At 37.3% G+C, this 15,963-nt stretch overlaps 1 protein-coding gene across 1 annotated transcript in view; it reads right to left on the bottom strand.

Moving 5' to 3' along the window:
• Positions 1-4,148: 4,148 nt before the first annotated feature.
• rictor (rapamycin-insensitive companion of Tor) overlaps positions 4,149-15,963 on the bottom strand; it is a 955,009-nt gene continuing 943,194 nt past the window's right edge. The window contains exon 32 of the mRNA XM_090406113.1: positions 4,149-4,922. Coding sequence (XP_090262239.1) covers positions 4,845-4,922 — 78 coding nt within the window. The 3' untranslated portion in view covers positions 4,149-4,844. The remainder of the gene's footprint in view (positions 4,923-15,963) is intronic.

A 15,963-nucleotide genomic window follows, 5' to 3' on the forward strand; every position in this document is an offset into this window, starting at 1 on the left:
TTAATGTAGTCTTATCAATTGCAGGGATGACTGGAGAGCAGTCCCAGACAGAAAGCCAACTCAAGGCGGTTAACCACCTGGGTATCAGTCCTCTTTGCACTTTAGTTCCAATTGGTTTTTTGGTTGTTTATCTATATGAGATTGGTGAAAAAGGAAAACTGATAGCCTTTGGCTATATGATGATATAAAAGAGCTGAGGCCTTTTCGCTCTCTCATGCTATGTCTGTCTTTTTTTTCTCCTAATACTATCAGGCTCTCTTGCACCCCTATACTAACTACTCTAGGCCTATGATGAGCAACTCATTACTTTTTCACCTCAATAAAAGTCAAAACCGGTCTGAGTAGTAACCCTTCCCACAATGCACAGCATTATACATATCTGCAAGGAGATGTGCTTTGCATTATGGGATGCTAAGGTAAGTGATATGAAGTCTTAGCTTCCTTATACGAGTTGCCCCAGTCATGAAAATACTTCAGGCACAAACTTGGTTTGCTTACACTTGAATAAAGGATTAAACCAAGAATATAATTTCTTTAATTTGTAGTATAACCAAGTGAAAAAACTTCCAACTTTCTCTAATAAAGAATAATCTAATAAGGTGTGACACCTTTTCTCAATGTATGTGAAAAATATGACTTCTGCATTACTTCCACCTTAGTATCACCTCTGGGCCTGGCTTCCACTGCAGAGACCTCTATAATAAAGGTCGAAACTGGTCTGGATAGTGACCCTTCCCATAATGCATAGTATTATAAATGTTCTGCAAGATGTAGTGCAAAGTACATCTTGCAGAACATTTATGTAGTGTACTGCAAGATGTAGTGCAAAGTACATCTTGCAGTACATAAATGTTCTGCAAGATGTAATGCAAAGTCATACTAAGGCAAGTGATGTGAAGTCATAGCTTCCTTATACAAGTTGCTCCAGTCCAGAAAATACTTCAGGTGTAAACTTTGTTTGCTTACACTTGGATAAATTATTACACCAAGTATATAATTTCTTGGTGTTTTTAATTTACAGTATAATCAAGTGAAAAAACGTTCACCACACATCATTGGTTTATTCATCATTCTTCATCATTTCACAAAATATTCCTCTTGAAGTTTTTATTTTATTAATTTACAGTTACTTTTATATATACCCAGCTATTTATTGGCTGGTTTAAAATTTCAAACAAATTTCTACTATTCTTATGTATATAGTGAATAAAATTTTCATTTCATTTATACTACACAAGTTTGTTTTCAGAGTCAACTATGCTTGTATATTAGATTAGAAGAAAATCAGAAGGCATTACATCATTCAGGTAACTTTTTAAATAAAATACAAAAAAAAAAAAAAAAAAAAAAAAGAAAAGAAATTAAAAAAAATCACCTAACGCCTTTTATTCCTGTATAGGGAGTAGGCCATTTTAGCCCTATTTAACATTTGGAGACTGATTAGGCAGTTCAATCTCCACTGGCAGCCAATCAGAGATAGCTCCCCATGGCTATCACTAAGTTAATCGCCACGCAGTGAAGAGACGGCTAACAAGTGCCGCAAGCTCGTGGTCCCTAACACAATATTTTAAATGTCTGAAAATAGTGTGGGTTCGACGGTCTTGAGTTTCCGGGACGAAAAACCCGCTTGCCCGTGCCACAGATCGAGTAACTCATCTTAGAAAATTTTTTTTTTTTCAACCGTTTCCGGAAAATAAATTAAAATAAAATACTTAGCCCGCATATATCTTTCATGGGTGGGAATTACATAAAAACAAAAAACACCTTGAGTGATCATAAGACTTTCTCCAAACTCTTCTGTCCAGAGGTGGGTTGTCTAAGAGCTCTGATGTGGATCAAGAGTGGTGGATTCCATACTGGTGATCAGAAATTAATTGGGTCTCCAGGCAGTGAAAATATAGGTTGTTTCAAAATGGGGTATACAACTTTGAATAACAATAGAAGGTAAATAGCGATAGCTGAACAATTTTTATTACTGTGCAAATGTAGGGTAACATGAAGTTTCAGCACATCCCATCAGTAATCAATTTCCTGCCATATGCGACAGAGCATATCTGGCATATCTTCAGCGATGGTGGCAGTAATTCTGGAATGCAGCTCATCCAAATTGGCTAGTAGTGGTGGTACAAACATTTGATCTTTCGCAAAGCCCCACAAGAAAAATATGTAATGGTGTAAGGTTGGGGGGAATGGGATGGCCATGCTACAGGGCCCCTCTACCAATCCATCTGCCTGGAAAATAGGTGTCGAGGTACAATCTTACATCTGTCATGCAATGAGGTGCTCCGTCTTGCTGGAAACGTGTCCATCATGATCATCATCGTCTAATTGTGGTATTAGGCACCCTTGCAGCATGTCCAGATACATTCACCAGTAACGGTAGACTCTGAAAAAATATGGGCCCCTACTTTCTTGTTTACAGCACAAAAAAGTTAGCCTTTGGGTTCTGCAAACATGTTCTACAATGGCGTGTGGATTTTCACTTTCCCAAATTCTGCAGTTGAGTGTTTACTTGTCCATTTAAGTGAAAAGTGCACTCATCACTGAAAACAGTTGTGTCCAAAAACTCTATTTTGTTCTATTGATCATTTCCATACAGAAATCCTGGCATATCTTTTTATTGTCTTTCTTAAAATGTTGTACAAGGATAAATTTGTGGTCCCTTAAATGTAGACGCTATCGTAAAACATGCCACAGTCACATATAGAATTCCAATTTGACTTTCCAGGACTTCTGGAAATTTTCTTGAATTCTTCCACAACAGCATTGCAGCATGCCTTTCTGTTGAGCTTGGATGATGCACAGAACATCTGGTTTCCACAAAATTCTTGTGCCAAGTGTAGATTATGCCCCTCCTAGCAGGCTTTTTTGTGGTATTGCATGCAGAAATTCCTCTCAACTCGTGTTGCAGATTTTGTTTTCATAACCCAAAACACACACTCACTCTGCACCATCGAAAGTTGCCCTTTTCAAATGATGTGGCACATCACGCCATCTAGTGTTGTCATTTGGTAATAAAGTTACGTGACCAAAAATTGATGTCTTTCACTACATTACACACTCACTCAGCTTGTGTATGTCTTCTGAGTTCTTCTGCAAAGTTGTATACATCCTTTTGAAATGCTCTGTATTGCCTCTTAATGACTTTCTTGATTACTTTTGGAAATACAGAGGTAAAGGCAATAAGATGATAGTTTGATAGCTAACTAACTTAATCTCACTTAACAGGTAAGATAAGTATATGCTTCCATGCTGTTGGGTAGATGACATGAGCATGACAGGAGGTATAGACAATAGAACAATGATATTAATTCTGGAGTAGAAGTTTTTAGCACAATTAGAGAGATTTTGCTAGGAACTTTTGTACTAATTTTTCTGTCTTCCTAGGCAAAAGATCAGAGGAGGCATGCAGTGAGTTGTTTGTTAAATATTGTGTTTTTCTTCTCCGATTCTTGTACAAAGGAGGAGAATGATGCCAGGAAGTCAGAATTAGCTTCAGGTGATGTTACCCTAGAGATATGAAAAGTCTTAGCAAGCCCAACAGCCATTGCAAGGGAAGAGAAAGACTCAACTACTGTTTGAGAAAGTGGCAAGTTGTTTTACATTTGGCCTTTATAATGTACAACAGACATTGTACATACTAAATATAAAACAACTTTGGATTGCATGATGATTTTTTAAAAGATATTGAGAGGTGTGTAGTAGACTAAGTAAAAAGCTGGGGTATTTGATTTGAACCATTTGAGGTATGCTGAATTTTTATCTTGCACTACTTTTATATTCCTTATTGGAAAACCATGCTAGGATAGTCATCAGTAGTTTTGTGTATAGTGAAGATCCTCATTCTAGGGTTTATATTTCAGTTATCTGGTTCAGGAGAAGTAATGAAAACATGGAGGAGAGGAGAAGTGATCCAGAAGATTTTCCAACTGGCATTGATAACAGAACCTAATTGCATGATGTAATCAGCTGCTAAATAACAGTAGTGATTTATATTTCTATAAGGAAAAATTTCCTTTATAATTTTAATGGAATATATTTCTTTTTTGTGTATTTATAGACAATATGTCAATGATATAATGTCATAAACATTATTTCTTTATATGATGTCATAATGATAATTCACTACACACAGAATTAATATTCACTTCTGTCAACGTATGAAACAATTTATTTTCTAATTTTATTATCTGACAGTTATAAAAGTTGGTACAAATGGCATGTATCTACATCACACATCAGAAAATAGGTCTCCTAAGGACAAATTGTTAACAGCATCCATTTGTACACAGCACACAACAATATATCAATATATTACATATGATAATGAGTTTTTTGGTTGTTTTTTTTCCCTCTTTATTTCATTCACGAAAACAGAATTCTGTTATAAGTATTTCATTCTTATAATGATTTCTTAGTAACAAATATGGCACAACAAATAAAATCACATACCTGCATAATTATCTTTTTTCATATATCTTAATTTTTATGTCTCTAACTATACAGTGGCTCTTACATTCCTGTTTTTTTTTTGAGGTTTTGTGACCTTTACAAAGTGGCATTTTAAATAAAAATTTAAAGCTACTCTTCGGCAGTTCATCCTCTTTATTACCTGAGAAAGAAAAGGAGTGGGGAACTAAAGTCAATTCAAACACAATGATATATTTCTTAATGACTCGACTAGACTCAATACCAAGCCCCCATGGAATGTGGCAATTTTACTGATAAAACACAGATCAGTTCCTTTTTTGTTTCTTCCTTTAGTCCTTTTGCAAATTCAAGTTTAAAATCACAGACTGATATTATTAGTTATTTTTTTTTTTTTTTATTCTCCTCTCTGAAGATTATGCATCTGAACTGCCTTGCTGGGAAACAGTTACTACTGGGGAAAAATCCAATAATGATTCGGCCTCTTGTATAAGCTGAAACAAATATCAATTACATAAGAAGGTAATGTGAATCTTAAGTTTAAGGATTCATAATTGCAAAACAAGATTTACAGTAACAATCATATAGAAATATAAAAGGATAATAAAATTAGCAGCACTATGCTGCCTATCATGAATATAAGTTTCATATTATTATCTTTGTTACTGTATATTATTATTTGTGGCTATATGATTTTTGAAAGTAATGACATGTGGTTTTGAGTTTAGATCTACTTAATATCTTATTTTTTATATGTATCCTATTTGAATTTAGCATACTGTAAACTGAAAACAACAGTGATAGATGTATTCTTATAAGTTATATATGACTAGCATTGTTGGGCATTACAAAAGTATTCAATCAGGAATATTAGTTTCCTTTCTTCTAGATTGAATGAGAAGTATGGGCAGAAGTAACCAGTGTAATTTTATATTTGAGTCAGCAGGAGATAGGAAAATAAAAGTGAGTTACAACAGGCAAAAATGTGCATGTAGAAACAGTGAAAATGAAGGAGAATGGGGGGGGGGGGGGGTGATTTGAAAAATTCTTGTGGTAAGATTTGGTTATACATAATGATATCATTAAGGAAATTAATTAGAAACTTCTTAAATTAATATTTCCAATATTTCAGCAAGGTTAAAATTGGCATCGAGAATAATGAACAAAAACTGACATGCATACAGTATATAGGATAAGTATAATTGAAGCAGAACAACAACGGTAAATCTAGAGTCCCAACTGCTCTCCATAGTCAACAGTCCAGAGTCCTGATATCACTTTGGTCATTCGTCTTTGGATAATAGTCCATATGTGGCTGACCAATGATCAATAAAAAGCATCTCGGAGTGGGCTGGGACAGGTGTTCTTGGTTGAGGGGCTGAAGTTCTTAGGATGAGTGCTTCTCAGATTTGAGGCAGATTTCAGTTCAAGTCTTTCGTATTTAAATTTGCTGTTGTGGAGTAAGATTGCCTTTTCCCATCATATCTTATGGTGAGTCTAAGGCATGGTAGACAAGCTTTCAGTAGCTGTAGGGGAGGAACTGGATGTAGTCCCTGTGTTCAGTGATTCTATTGTTGGTTGTTCTGCATGTTTGGCCACAATATGGCAGTGTAAAATCTCTCTTGATATGTGACTTCGTAACTTATCATGTTCGTTTTTACATTTTTTTGTTTAGGAGAATGTACTCAGACAAATGTTAAATTTTGACTGAAATAATCTTGTAATGAGCTTTAGTTAAAATAATGTGGCTCATGATGTTATGATGTAATGATATTAACTAATGTTAATATCAGTACCGGTAAGTCTAACTATAAAAATAGTGAAGAATTCCAGGAATTGTAATAGATGGAAATTTCCAAAGATGCACGAAGAATGATGTCATCATGTCCAAAGGTGAATATGTGACCATTTTTGAGAGACATGTGCATGCACACAATGGAAGTATGGGCCTATATAAGGAAAGTTGTCTAGAAGGAATTTTGTCTTAGGGTTTTCTAAACCTTCTCTTACCTGACTCCACCTTCACACCAGGTTTGTCGTAATTAAAAGAGAAGTGTGGCAGGTTCTAAGTCTTCTACCTGGGTTCGCCACCATGTGAGAACTGTTGTGTTGATCGTGGAGAAAGGAAAGAGCTGCAAATCACTGCCATGCCAAGGGTCCTATAGGGCAAGGCATAGTCGACAACTCGGACAAGGAAGAAATTCAGCAGGAAAACAGGAACAAGTCAGTAAGCAGAAAGAAAGACAAGACGACAACTTGTGTGTGAACAAAAGGTTTATGTGAAGCGTCTGTGTTTATGAGATAATGTATATTAATGTTGAATTAAGCTTAAACAAGGTATGCCTTATATTCAATTAATGTTATGCTAGATTGTGAATTAGCTTAGAAATAAGGTTAGATTAGAAAGGATTGAGACTAGCAAGAGAATTGTAATGACATTGTGTATATATATATATACATATGTGAATCATTCTGTAAATATTTCCTTTTGACTTAATTAAATGGTTTGTGAACAAGCACATTGGACTGATTCTGTCAATGCTGTCCTGGAAAAAAAAAAAAAAAAAAAAAGAACATGCATAAGATAGAAGTTTATGTGATTTATATTTAAGCCACGACTGGTTTAAAGTAATAATATAAGTGGGGAATACGAACTTCTTCATATTCCACTTCATCTTTGATTAAAAATCTTACACTCTCACACTCAATATATAGTCTAACTGGTGCAGTCGTAAAGCAAATACGTTATGTTAGACTATAGAGTGTGAGAAATGAGATATAATAGAAATACATATATGGTGGCAGCTGATAGTTAAGGCAGTTGGCCATTCATGAATAATTAAATAAAGAGAAAATAAAGACAAAGCAGGGTAACAGAAATACAGAACTTATATAATATAACAAATGGCACAGTCCACTACATTATTACTGCAGCTTACAACTGCATGGAACTTAGTAGGCATCTGTGGAACTGTGGCTAGTCATTGGGAGAGCAAATAAGGAATACTAATTTTTTATAAGTGGTTATAAGGTTGTATTTTTCTAAGATTTTAGTTAGTTTCCAGATGTGCCTCAGATATACGGACTGGTGATAGCTTTGGTGTAGTATCTGTTATGGAGGGGGATGCATAGCTTGAAGGTTTTAATATTTTCTGGATATGGTGGAAATTGTAATCATTGCCTAAGGTATTGAGATTGTGTTTATGTTCAGTGGTTAGGCCATCATTATCGGAGTTAATCAACTTTGCCCTGTTATATAGGGTTTTAATAATCCCATACTGTCGGTAGAAGATGATTGTGATGTGACTGTTGGTGAATGCATCTGGCTGTGTGTGGGGGAGGGAGGGGGGGACTGTTTTTTCATTTTCCAAGGTGAATGGGATCCTATGGTGCTGGTTATTAAGATGCATTAGGAAGATGTTACGAGCCTATGAGCCATGAAGCCAAATTGAGAACATAACAGCAATCTAGCATAGCCAAACTGTAAGTCTGTGTGGTACAGAGGTGTTACAGCATACTGGATGAGTAGTTTGGCTAAGTGAATATTTGGCTAGTTTGTAAGTGGGCAATCAATGCCATCCACAAGAGGGCATAAATGACACATTCTGTTTGTAGATTTTTGGCAGCCATTCCATATAGCTGAGGCACATCTGAAAAACTGACAAAAATTTAAAAAGTATATAACCACTTACAGACCATATAAAAATTGGCATCCCTTATTCACTCCCCCAAACATCAGCTACAGTCTCTAGACCTGCCAGATGTCTACCAGGTTCTGTACAATATTATATAATGGTTAAACAGGCAAGACAATCAGCATCGCCAAGCAGAAGGGCTACATCTGGTTCCACCATTACAATCATTCAGGGCTTGCTGACCATGTCTTGAATGCCCATCATGATATACGATGAAAAAAAAAACCACCACTTTATTCCACAGGAGCAAATTTAAATATGAAAGACTTTTCCTGGAATCTAACTTAGCTTTAAGGTACTAACGAAACTTCAACAAATTTGGTTGCATAAAACTATCTCAAATATGAGAAACACTCTTCCTTATAACCTCAGCCAAACTGCCAAGAACATCCATCCCAGGCTCACTATTTAGGATGTATTTAAAGTCCTAAATACCATATCAATTTTCTTATTATTATTGCAGTAACCTCCATGGAGTCAGAAGACTCATCATGGGAGGCCCACTCATCCTGCAACATGTCTATCATATTGAACTTTTACAACCCCTGCATTCACAATGCACTTCAGCATTTGCATTCCACTCACTAACAACCCTTCATGTAAAAAATCCACTCCTCGCACCCTTCTTCACCACATCTTTATACAACTTTCAGGGATGGCCTCTCATTCTTACCATCTTATTGTCAACTTTTTTAGAATTCCTTCTGTATTAATCTGATAAAATATATTAACCAACTTGAAGGTCTCTATCATATCTCCTCTTTTCCCCCCATCCAACAACAAACTTCGTAATCCACATTCCCTCGACCACTTTGCATGATCAACACTCCAGTGTCCCAATAACATTTTGGTCATTTGTCTTTGGATCCTCTCTAGTGTTTCCACATCACAATAAAATCTGAGCACAATAGTTCATGTGTGGCCTGACCACTGCCTTATATAGAGGTACTGCCACCTGCTTATCTCTATATTTCAATGTCCTTTTTATCATAGTAGAAATATGATGTACAGTCTTCACAAATGCCTTTGGAATTTTAGTCCACTGTCTACCATCACCCTTGATTCCAAATCTGATAATTCCCTGAAGCACAGCTGCACCAATACAGTACAAATTGCTTCCTGTGCCGTTCTCACATGGAGGTGGCAGGGTTTTTTCTCTGGTTTTTCTTCCCACATACAGACAAATTGGCCCTTCAGAACACACACAATTTACAGACAAAAAAATACTAGCTGGTAGTGGGCAGTAGATGACGCTGATGTTGATGATTGGTAGTAGAGGTTCGGTGTAGTGGCAGAGACGGAGAGTTGTACAATAGGTGTCCTGCCATGATGAGTCTTCGGACTCCTTGGAGGTGTCATGAATAATAATAATAATAACTTTGCATCATCAGCAAACATTTGAAGCTACCTCAGTCAATTCACAAGAAATATCATTAACAAATAAGTTAAACAGTAGGAGCCCCAAGAACATCACCTTAAGGCATGGCACTATCACCTACCTTTTCTAAGACACATCATATACAACTTGCTGTTATAATTCAAAAAAGCTAATCTTCGATTCATCTAATCAATCTGTTATCCAGACCCATCTTCTGAGCTTATACACTAATCTGTGACATGATAATCTATCAAATGCTTTCACAAAGTCCAAGAAAATCACTGTATATGAATCTCCCTAATCCATCACATTCGTTACTCATAAAATGCAAGCAGATTGCTAAAACAAGACTTGCCCTTCACAAACCCATGCTGACCATCATAGAGAAACCTATGTCTATTAGTTCAATTATGTATTGTTTTATTCCTAACCAGTTTACCAACATTTTGACTACAACTGCAGATATAGAGACTGGTCTGTCTATAATTGGAAACTTATGTCTTAGAACCATGCTTGTGGAGAGGTACTATTTTGCCTTCTTCCAACTCCTTAGGAACCTGACCTACTACAAGACCTTCATTAAATAATTTCACACGTTCCTTAAATGGTGATACGGCATCCATTCCCACACCCTTATTAACATCTAACCCAAGCAATGCTTCATACATCTCTGATTCTTTCATCTGTAATTGTCCTAATACTTGCTTCCCTTCCACATGTTGCAAAGCAACAATTCCCTTGGATTTTCTTTGACCTGACTCTAGCCAATCTTCTCATATTACACTTTTTTTTTTTTTTTTAAACTATGTTTGTCATGTCTGGCCTACAGTTTATTTTCTTCATGTATCTGTTCACTGCAAACCGTTTTGTACTTCATAACTTTTTTTTTGCCATGCTGCTTACTTGATTTCACTGTTCACCCATTTCACTCCTACTATATTTATTCATCTAACTCTTACTATGCAGTTATGCATTGCTTGTGTCAGATACTGCCTTATGATTTCCTATGCACTGTCAATATCTTTTCTGCATAATCAACAACCCACTGTACCAGAATACCAGAGAGATTTTTTTGAGGATCTTGCCCACACAGCTAATCAGAGTAACAAGACATTAATTGTTCTTGAGTTTTACATTTTCTAATTGGGAAGGCAATAACTATTGCCATGGATCCAAAAACTGTTTTTCTGTAAGTATCTTAAAAGACACAAATAGTACAAATTCATGGAAAATGATGAGAAATGTTTTAGTATCTCATGATAAATATCATTAAGCCCTAATGGCATTTGCATGAGATCTTTCATTTCCCTTCTTAACCAAATGCTGATCACATAGTAGTTCTATAGCTTTTATCTCGAGTGCGTACAACTACCTTGGAACAGCAATTGCACACCCATTATGTTCCATGATTGATAAAAAGAATTTTTATTCCATACCACTTTTCCACAATAGTAGCATCTGATGTAACAAATTTTAACAAAGCATCTTTAAAAGTAAAAAAATTGGTGTAGTGGAATGTTTGATGCAATGCTCAACAAAATGTTTAGAAAATGTGGTGTAATTACTATTATTATTACTATTATTACGGGCAACTCCAGGGAGTCATTGGACTCATCGAGGGAGGCCCCAAATCATATTCATCACAACTATTTGACATTCATACAGTATCTATCATACCTCGCCTTAAACTCATTCACTGTCACAGCATCCACCACAGACTCAGGGAGCGCATTCCACTCATTCACTACTCTAAAAGTAAAGAACCCAGCTCTAACACCTTTACTAACCACACTTTTGCCCAGTTTCCATGGATGTCCCCTAGTCCTCCCACAACCAGCCCTGTTCTCAAAAATATCTTCTGAATTAATTTTATAGAAACCCTTCAGTAATTTGAATGTCTCAATCATATCTCCCCTCCTCCGCCTATCAACCAATTTTTGCAACCCACAAATCCTCAACCTGTTCTCATACGGTTCATTCCACAGACCTGCTATCATCTTGGTCACTCGCCTCTGGATCCTCTCCACCTCCTCCCCATCAAGAAGAAACCTAGGTGACCAAATCTGAGCACAGTAGTCTAGATGGGGTCTTATCAAGGCTCGATACAGAGGAACAATAACCTGCTTGTCTCTGCTTGTCATCGTATTCTTCAGCAACCAAGTGATTTGATGAGCTGTTTTGGTCACTTTTGCAATGTGTCCCCTAAATTTCAATTCCTTATCTACCAACACTCCTAAATCTCGTGCCTCATCAATTTCCTGGAGCACGGTTCCACCAATGCAGTAAACTGCCGCCAATCTTTTCACCCCAAAATGCATAACCTTACATTTTGCCACATTAAACTGACATCCATTCTCCTTAGCCCAGACCTCCAATCTATCCAAATCATCCTGCAAAATTTTGACGTCATCTGCATTCACTATTGCCCTACCCAACTTCGCATCATCCGCAAACAAATGAACTGTTCCCTCTCAGATCATTTCCTATATCATTTATGAACAAATTAAACAGCAGTGGTCCAAGAACAGATCCTTGTGGCACACCACTAGTCACAGGCCGTCTTGTGGACTCTACTCCCGAGTAAACCACTCTCTGATATCTCTCCGTCAACCACCCTCCTATCCATCTCACCAACCCTATGTCCATTCCCATATGCTGCAATTTACTGATTAGAATTCCATGTGGAATCCTGTCAAAGGCCTTGGCAAGATCCAGTAGAATCACCGTAAACCCATTACCCTTATCCAGTTCAGCCGTCACTGTGTTATAATACGTGATAATTCATTGTATAATTCATGCAGTTTGTGATGAACGTTATAATTCATGCAGTTTGTGATGAAGCAGAACAAAATTTGGTATGGTGGTGCACAACAGAATAACAAAGCAATGAGAAGACAGCAAGAAACGTGTGACGGGAATAATGGTCATCACATACAAGCATATCAAAATTACCACAGAGATTACATCACATAAGTCAACAGACGATGCTCAAAAATAAAGTCAAATAACAACAGTATGGCATATGATCCTCTCTAACAGCTCAACAGGCCTGACAGTGGACCATGTTCAATATAAGGGTGGCTATAAGATTTGGCAACAATAAATCTCATTCTTCAACCAAAGCAGACTTTAGCTTACTAAGTAACCTAGACATTTGTTGTGTCTGCATGCACTGCAACACTCAAGGGAATATGACACTATGCATATTTGATTGAATTGGTGATTGTGCTGGACATGGCAGTTGGATATCTGCAGTTTCAAGATAACACAACACCCTTACCAGCTGCCATACCTTTCCTTGAATCATTCACACTAACTGTATGCACCACTTTCACCCCCTTTTTCACTGCATTCATTCTCGACTTCTACAGATCTCCTCTTCCAACCCTGTACGAAATAAAAAAATCTGAAATTTCTTATTCTAATGAGCTCTGAAAGAGCTCTTTCAGAAATCTATATCATGTTAATCCTCTTTCTCTTGTTTGCTAGTGTCTGCAGTCCAAAAATTCTCAATCTATCTTCATAAGCTGAATTCCACAATCCTTGCACATGCTTAATAATTCCAACCAGCACAACATAGTCATTCTTTCCTGATAATCATTTCCATGATAATGCATATTTCTATCATTAACACAGCTGCATAACATGGTAGACTCTTATGTCCAGATTCTCATCATTCCTCCTATCTTAATCTGGTTTCCCTGACTCTCTGCATAATAGGTCTCATACCAATTAATAATCTGTTGGTTGTTTTTCCACTTGGTTATACTATAAATTAAAGATACCAATAAATTATATACTTGGTTTAATCCTTAATCCGAGTGTAAGCAAACGAAGTTTTCACCTGAAATATAATCAAGACTACGGCAACTCATAAATAAGCTAATGACTTCACATCACTTGCTTTAGTATCTCATAATGCAAAGCACATATCCTTACAGGTATGTATAATGCTATGCATTATGGGATGGGTCACTACCCAGACCGGCTTCGACCTTTATTGAGGTCTCGTCAGTGGAAGCCAGACCCAGAGGTGATACTAAGGTTGAAGTAATGCAGAATTCATATTTTCACATACAAGTTGCCAAAAGGTGTCACATGTTACTATTAAAATACTCTGGATTAGAGATACTTGAAAGTTTTTCCACTTGGTTATACTATAAATTAAGGATATGTGCTTTGCATTATGGGATACTAAGGCAAGCGATGTGAAGTCATTAGCTTCTATATACAAGTTGCCCTAGTCCTGATTATATTTCAGGCACAAAGTCTGTTTACTAACATTTGGATAAAGCATTAAACTAAGTATATAATTTCTTGGTATCTTTAATTTATAGTATAACCAAGTGAAAAAACTTCCAACAAGTATCTCTAATAAAGAGTATTTTAATAATAAGGTGTGACACCTTTTGGTAACTTGTATAAGAAAATATGACTTCTGCATTACTTCAACCTTAGTATCACATTCATTCATTCTGCTTTTGGCTTTTGATGTGAACAGATGTATTATTTTAGACTGAGACTGATTAGATCACATACAAGGTTTCTCAGAAACCTCACATTGCACTTGTGCTGACGCAGTTTAATTCCTGTCTCCCCCTCTGCATGAAACATGCAAGAGGTCAAATGGCCGGCAGGTTCCACCTGCAATGAGGACCAGTGGTGGATTAAATTTTTATAGGGAGGTAGGTTTCCACTCTGTGGCCAAGTGAGATAGTGATACTCCTTTCCCCATTTAGTAGATGCTACAGAACTAAATATTGCTAGTAGACCAACACAGTCTACAGGATTTTCTGCTGGCAGGCCTCTAGCCCTGCAGGATTTTATATTGCTAGTAGACCACCTTGATCTACAGGATTCTTTGCTGGCAGGCACCTAGCCCTGTGGGATTACATATATACTGCTGTCAAACAATTTCTGCCAGCAGGAGATCGCTGCTCAGATATGGAAAACATCAGGGAGCAGATCCAGATCCTTAATAAGGAGCAGTCCCTAGAGGTACTGAAACTTATAATAGGCAAGCTTGAATCTGACTGGCTGGGTTTTATAAAGTAGTACATTCAAACTAACGATCAGGATGGAGAGGAGGAGGAGGATGAGATATCACAAGAAGAACTCATTACTGCTCTGTCACCAAAATCCCCCCCCCCCCCCCCCCGTCAAAAGAACTCACAGGGGAGCATTCTAACAAAAGATGAAGAACTACAGAGGACTGAATGCATGAAGACTCACATACACCAGATGTCTCGAGGAACACCAAAAAGGTTCCACCTGTTATGCTAAGGGACAAGGACAAATGGACCACTATCACATCAGCCCTTAGAAACATCAAATCTCATATTCCTGGGGTTAAAATCAAGATGAAGGAGTCTAAATTCAGCCAGCCTCAGTCACCACAGACAAATCACAAAACTAATGGATAACAAAAGTCTTCCTTATCACACTTGCTTTACCCAGTGAAAAGAATCTCAAGGTAGTACTTCGCGAGGTAACTGAAGGTGTCACCTCTGAAGAAATCACTGCTGACCTTATGAGTTGGGGCCTGACCCCAGTCAAAGTTAGTAGGATGCTCAAGTCAGATAAACGGCCAATGCCACTAGTGCTGATTAAGATTGGCAAGATACAGAAAAAAATATATATGAACTGATCACCATCTGTGGCCTCAGAATCTCCACTGAGCCACTAAGGAAAAAGTTGTCAGTTGGGCAGTGCCATAGATGCCAAAGGTTTGCCATGCCCCAAAACTTTGCAAGGCCAATTTCAGGTGTTTAAAATGTGACCAGACCATCATTTGCACCAAGCCAAGATCCATGCCAGCTAAATGTGCCAACTGTGGAGGACCCCACCCTGCCAACTACAAGGGGTGCATTGCACACCCAAATAACTGCGGGTCAGCAAAAGCTGCCCCCACCACACCCTACAGAGATGTTCAAGGCAGCCACTGGTCCAAACAATCTCCAGTCCAACAACTCAGGAAAGAATTCAAGCTGCAGCAATGACCAAAACTTATGCTGAGGCAGCACGAACAAAGGCTATCCCATCCCATGAACAAACAAGCTGTAATCTAATTTCTGTGTTAACTGCCTCACTAGCTGCCATGCTACAAGAATTCAGCATGATAATTCCTTCACCATCCTCCACAAAAAAGATTCCTACAAGGTACCCACTCAATTTTGACAGACCTCAACAATGAATAAAAGAAAGTATCAGCCTAACTCGCTCATGATTACTGCATGGAATGCAAATGGACTGAGCAACAAAATTCTAACATAGTATTAGTTAATGAAACACATTTCAGGCCAGCTAATAACCCTAAATTACGGAACTACATTTTGTACAAAACAGATAGACTCACCAGCAGTGGAGGAGGGACAGCCGTTTACATTAAAAACTACCTAAGCCACAACGTCCTGACCAATCCACAAACCAAGAGATAACAGGCGTTGAAGTTCATACTAAAAA

This window comes from Typopeltis vanoorti, chromosome 16 (assembly GCF_054136105.1).
Source record: "Typopeltis vanoorti isolate ZY-2024b chromosome 16, IOZ_Tvanoo_1.0, whole genome shotgun sequence".
Taxonomy (NCBI): domain Eukaryota; kingdom Metazoa; phylum Arthropoda; class Arachnida; order Uropygi; family Thelyphonidae; genus Typopeltis; species Typopeltis vanoorti.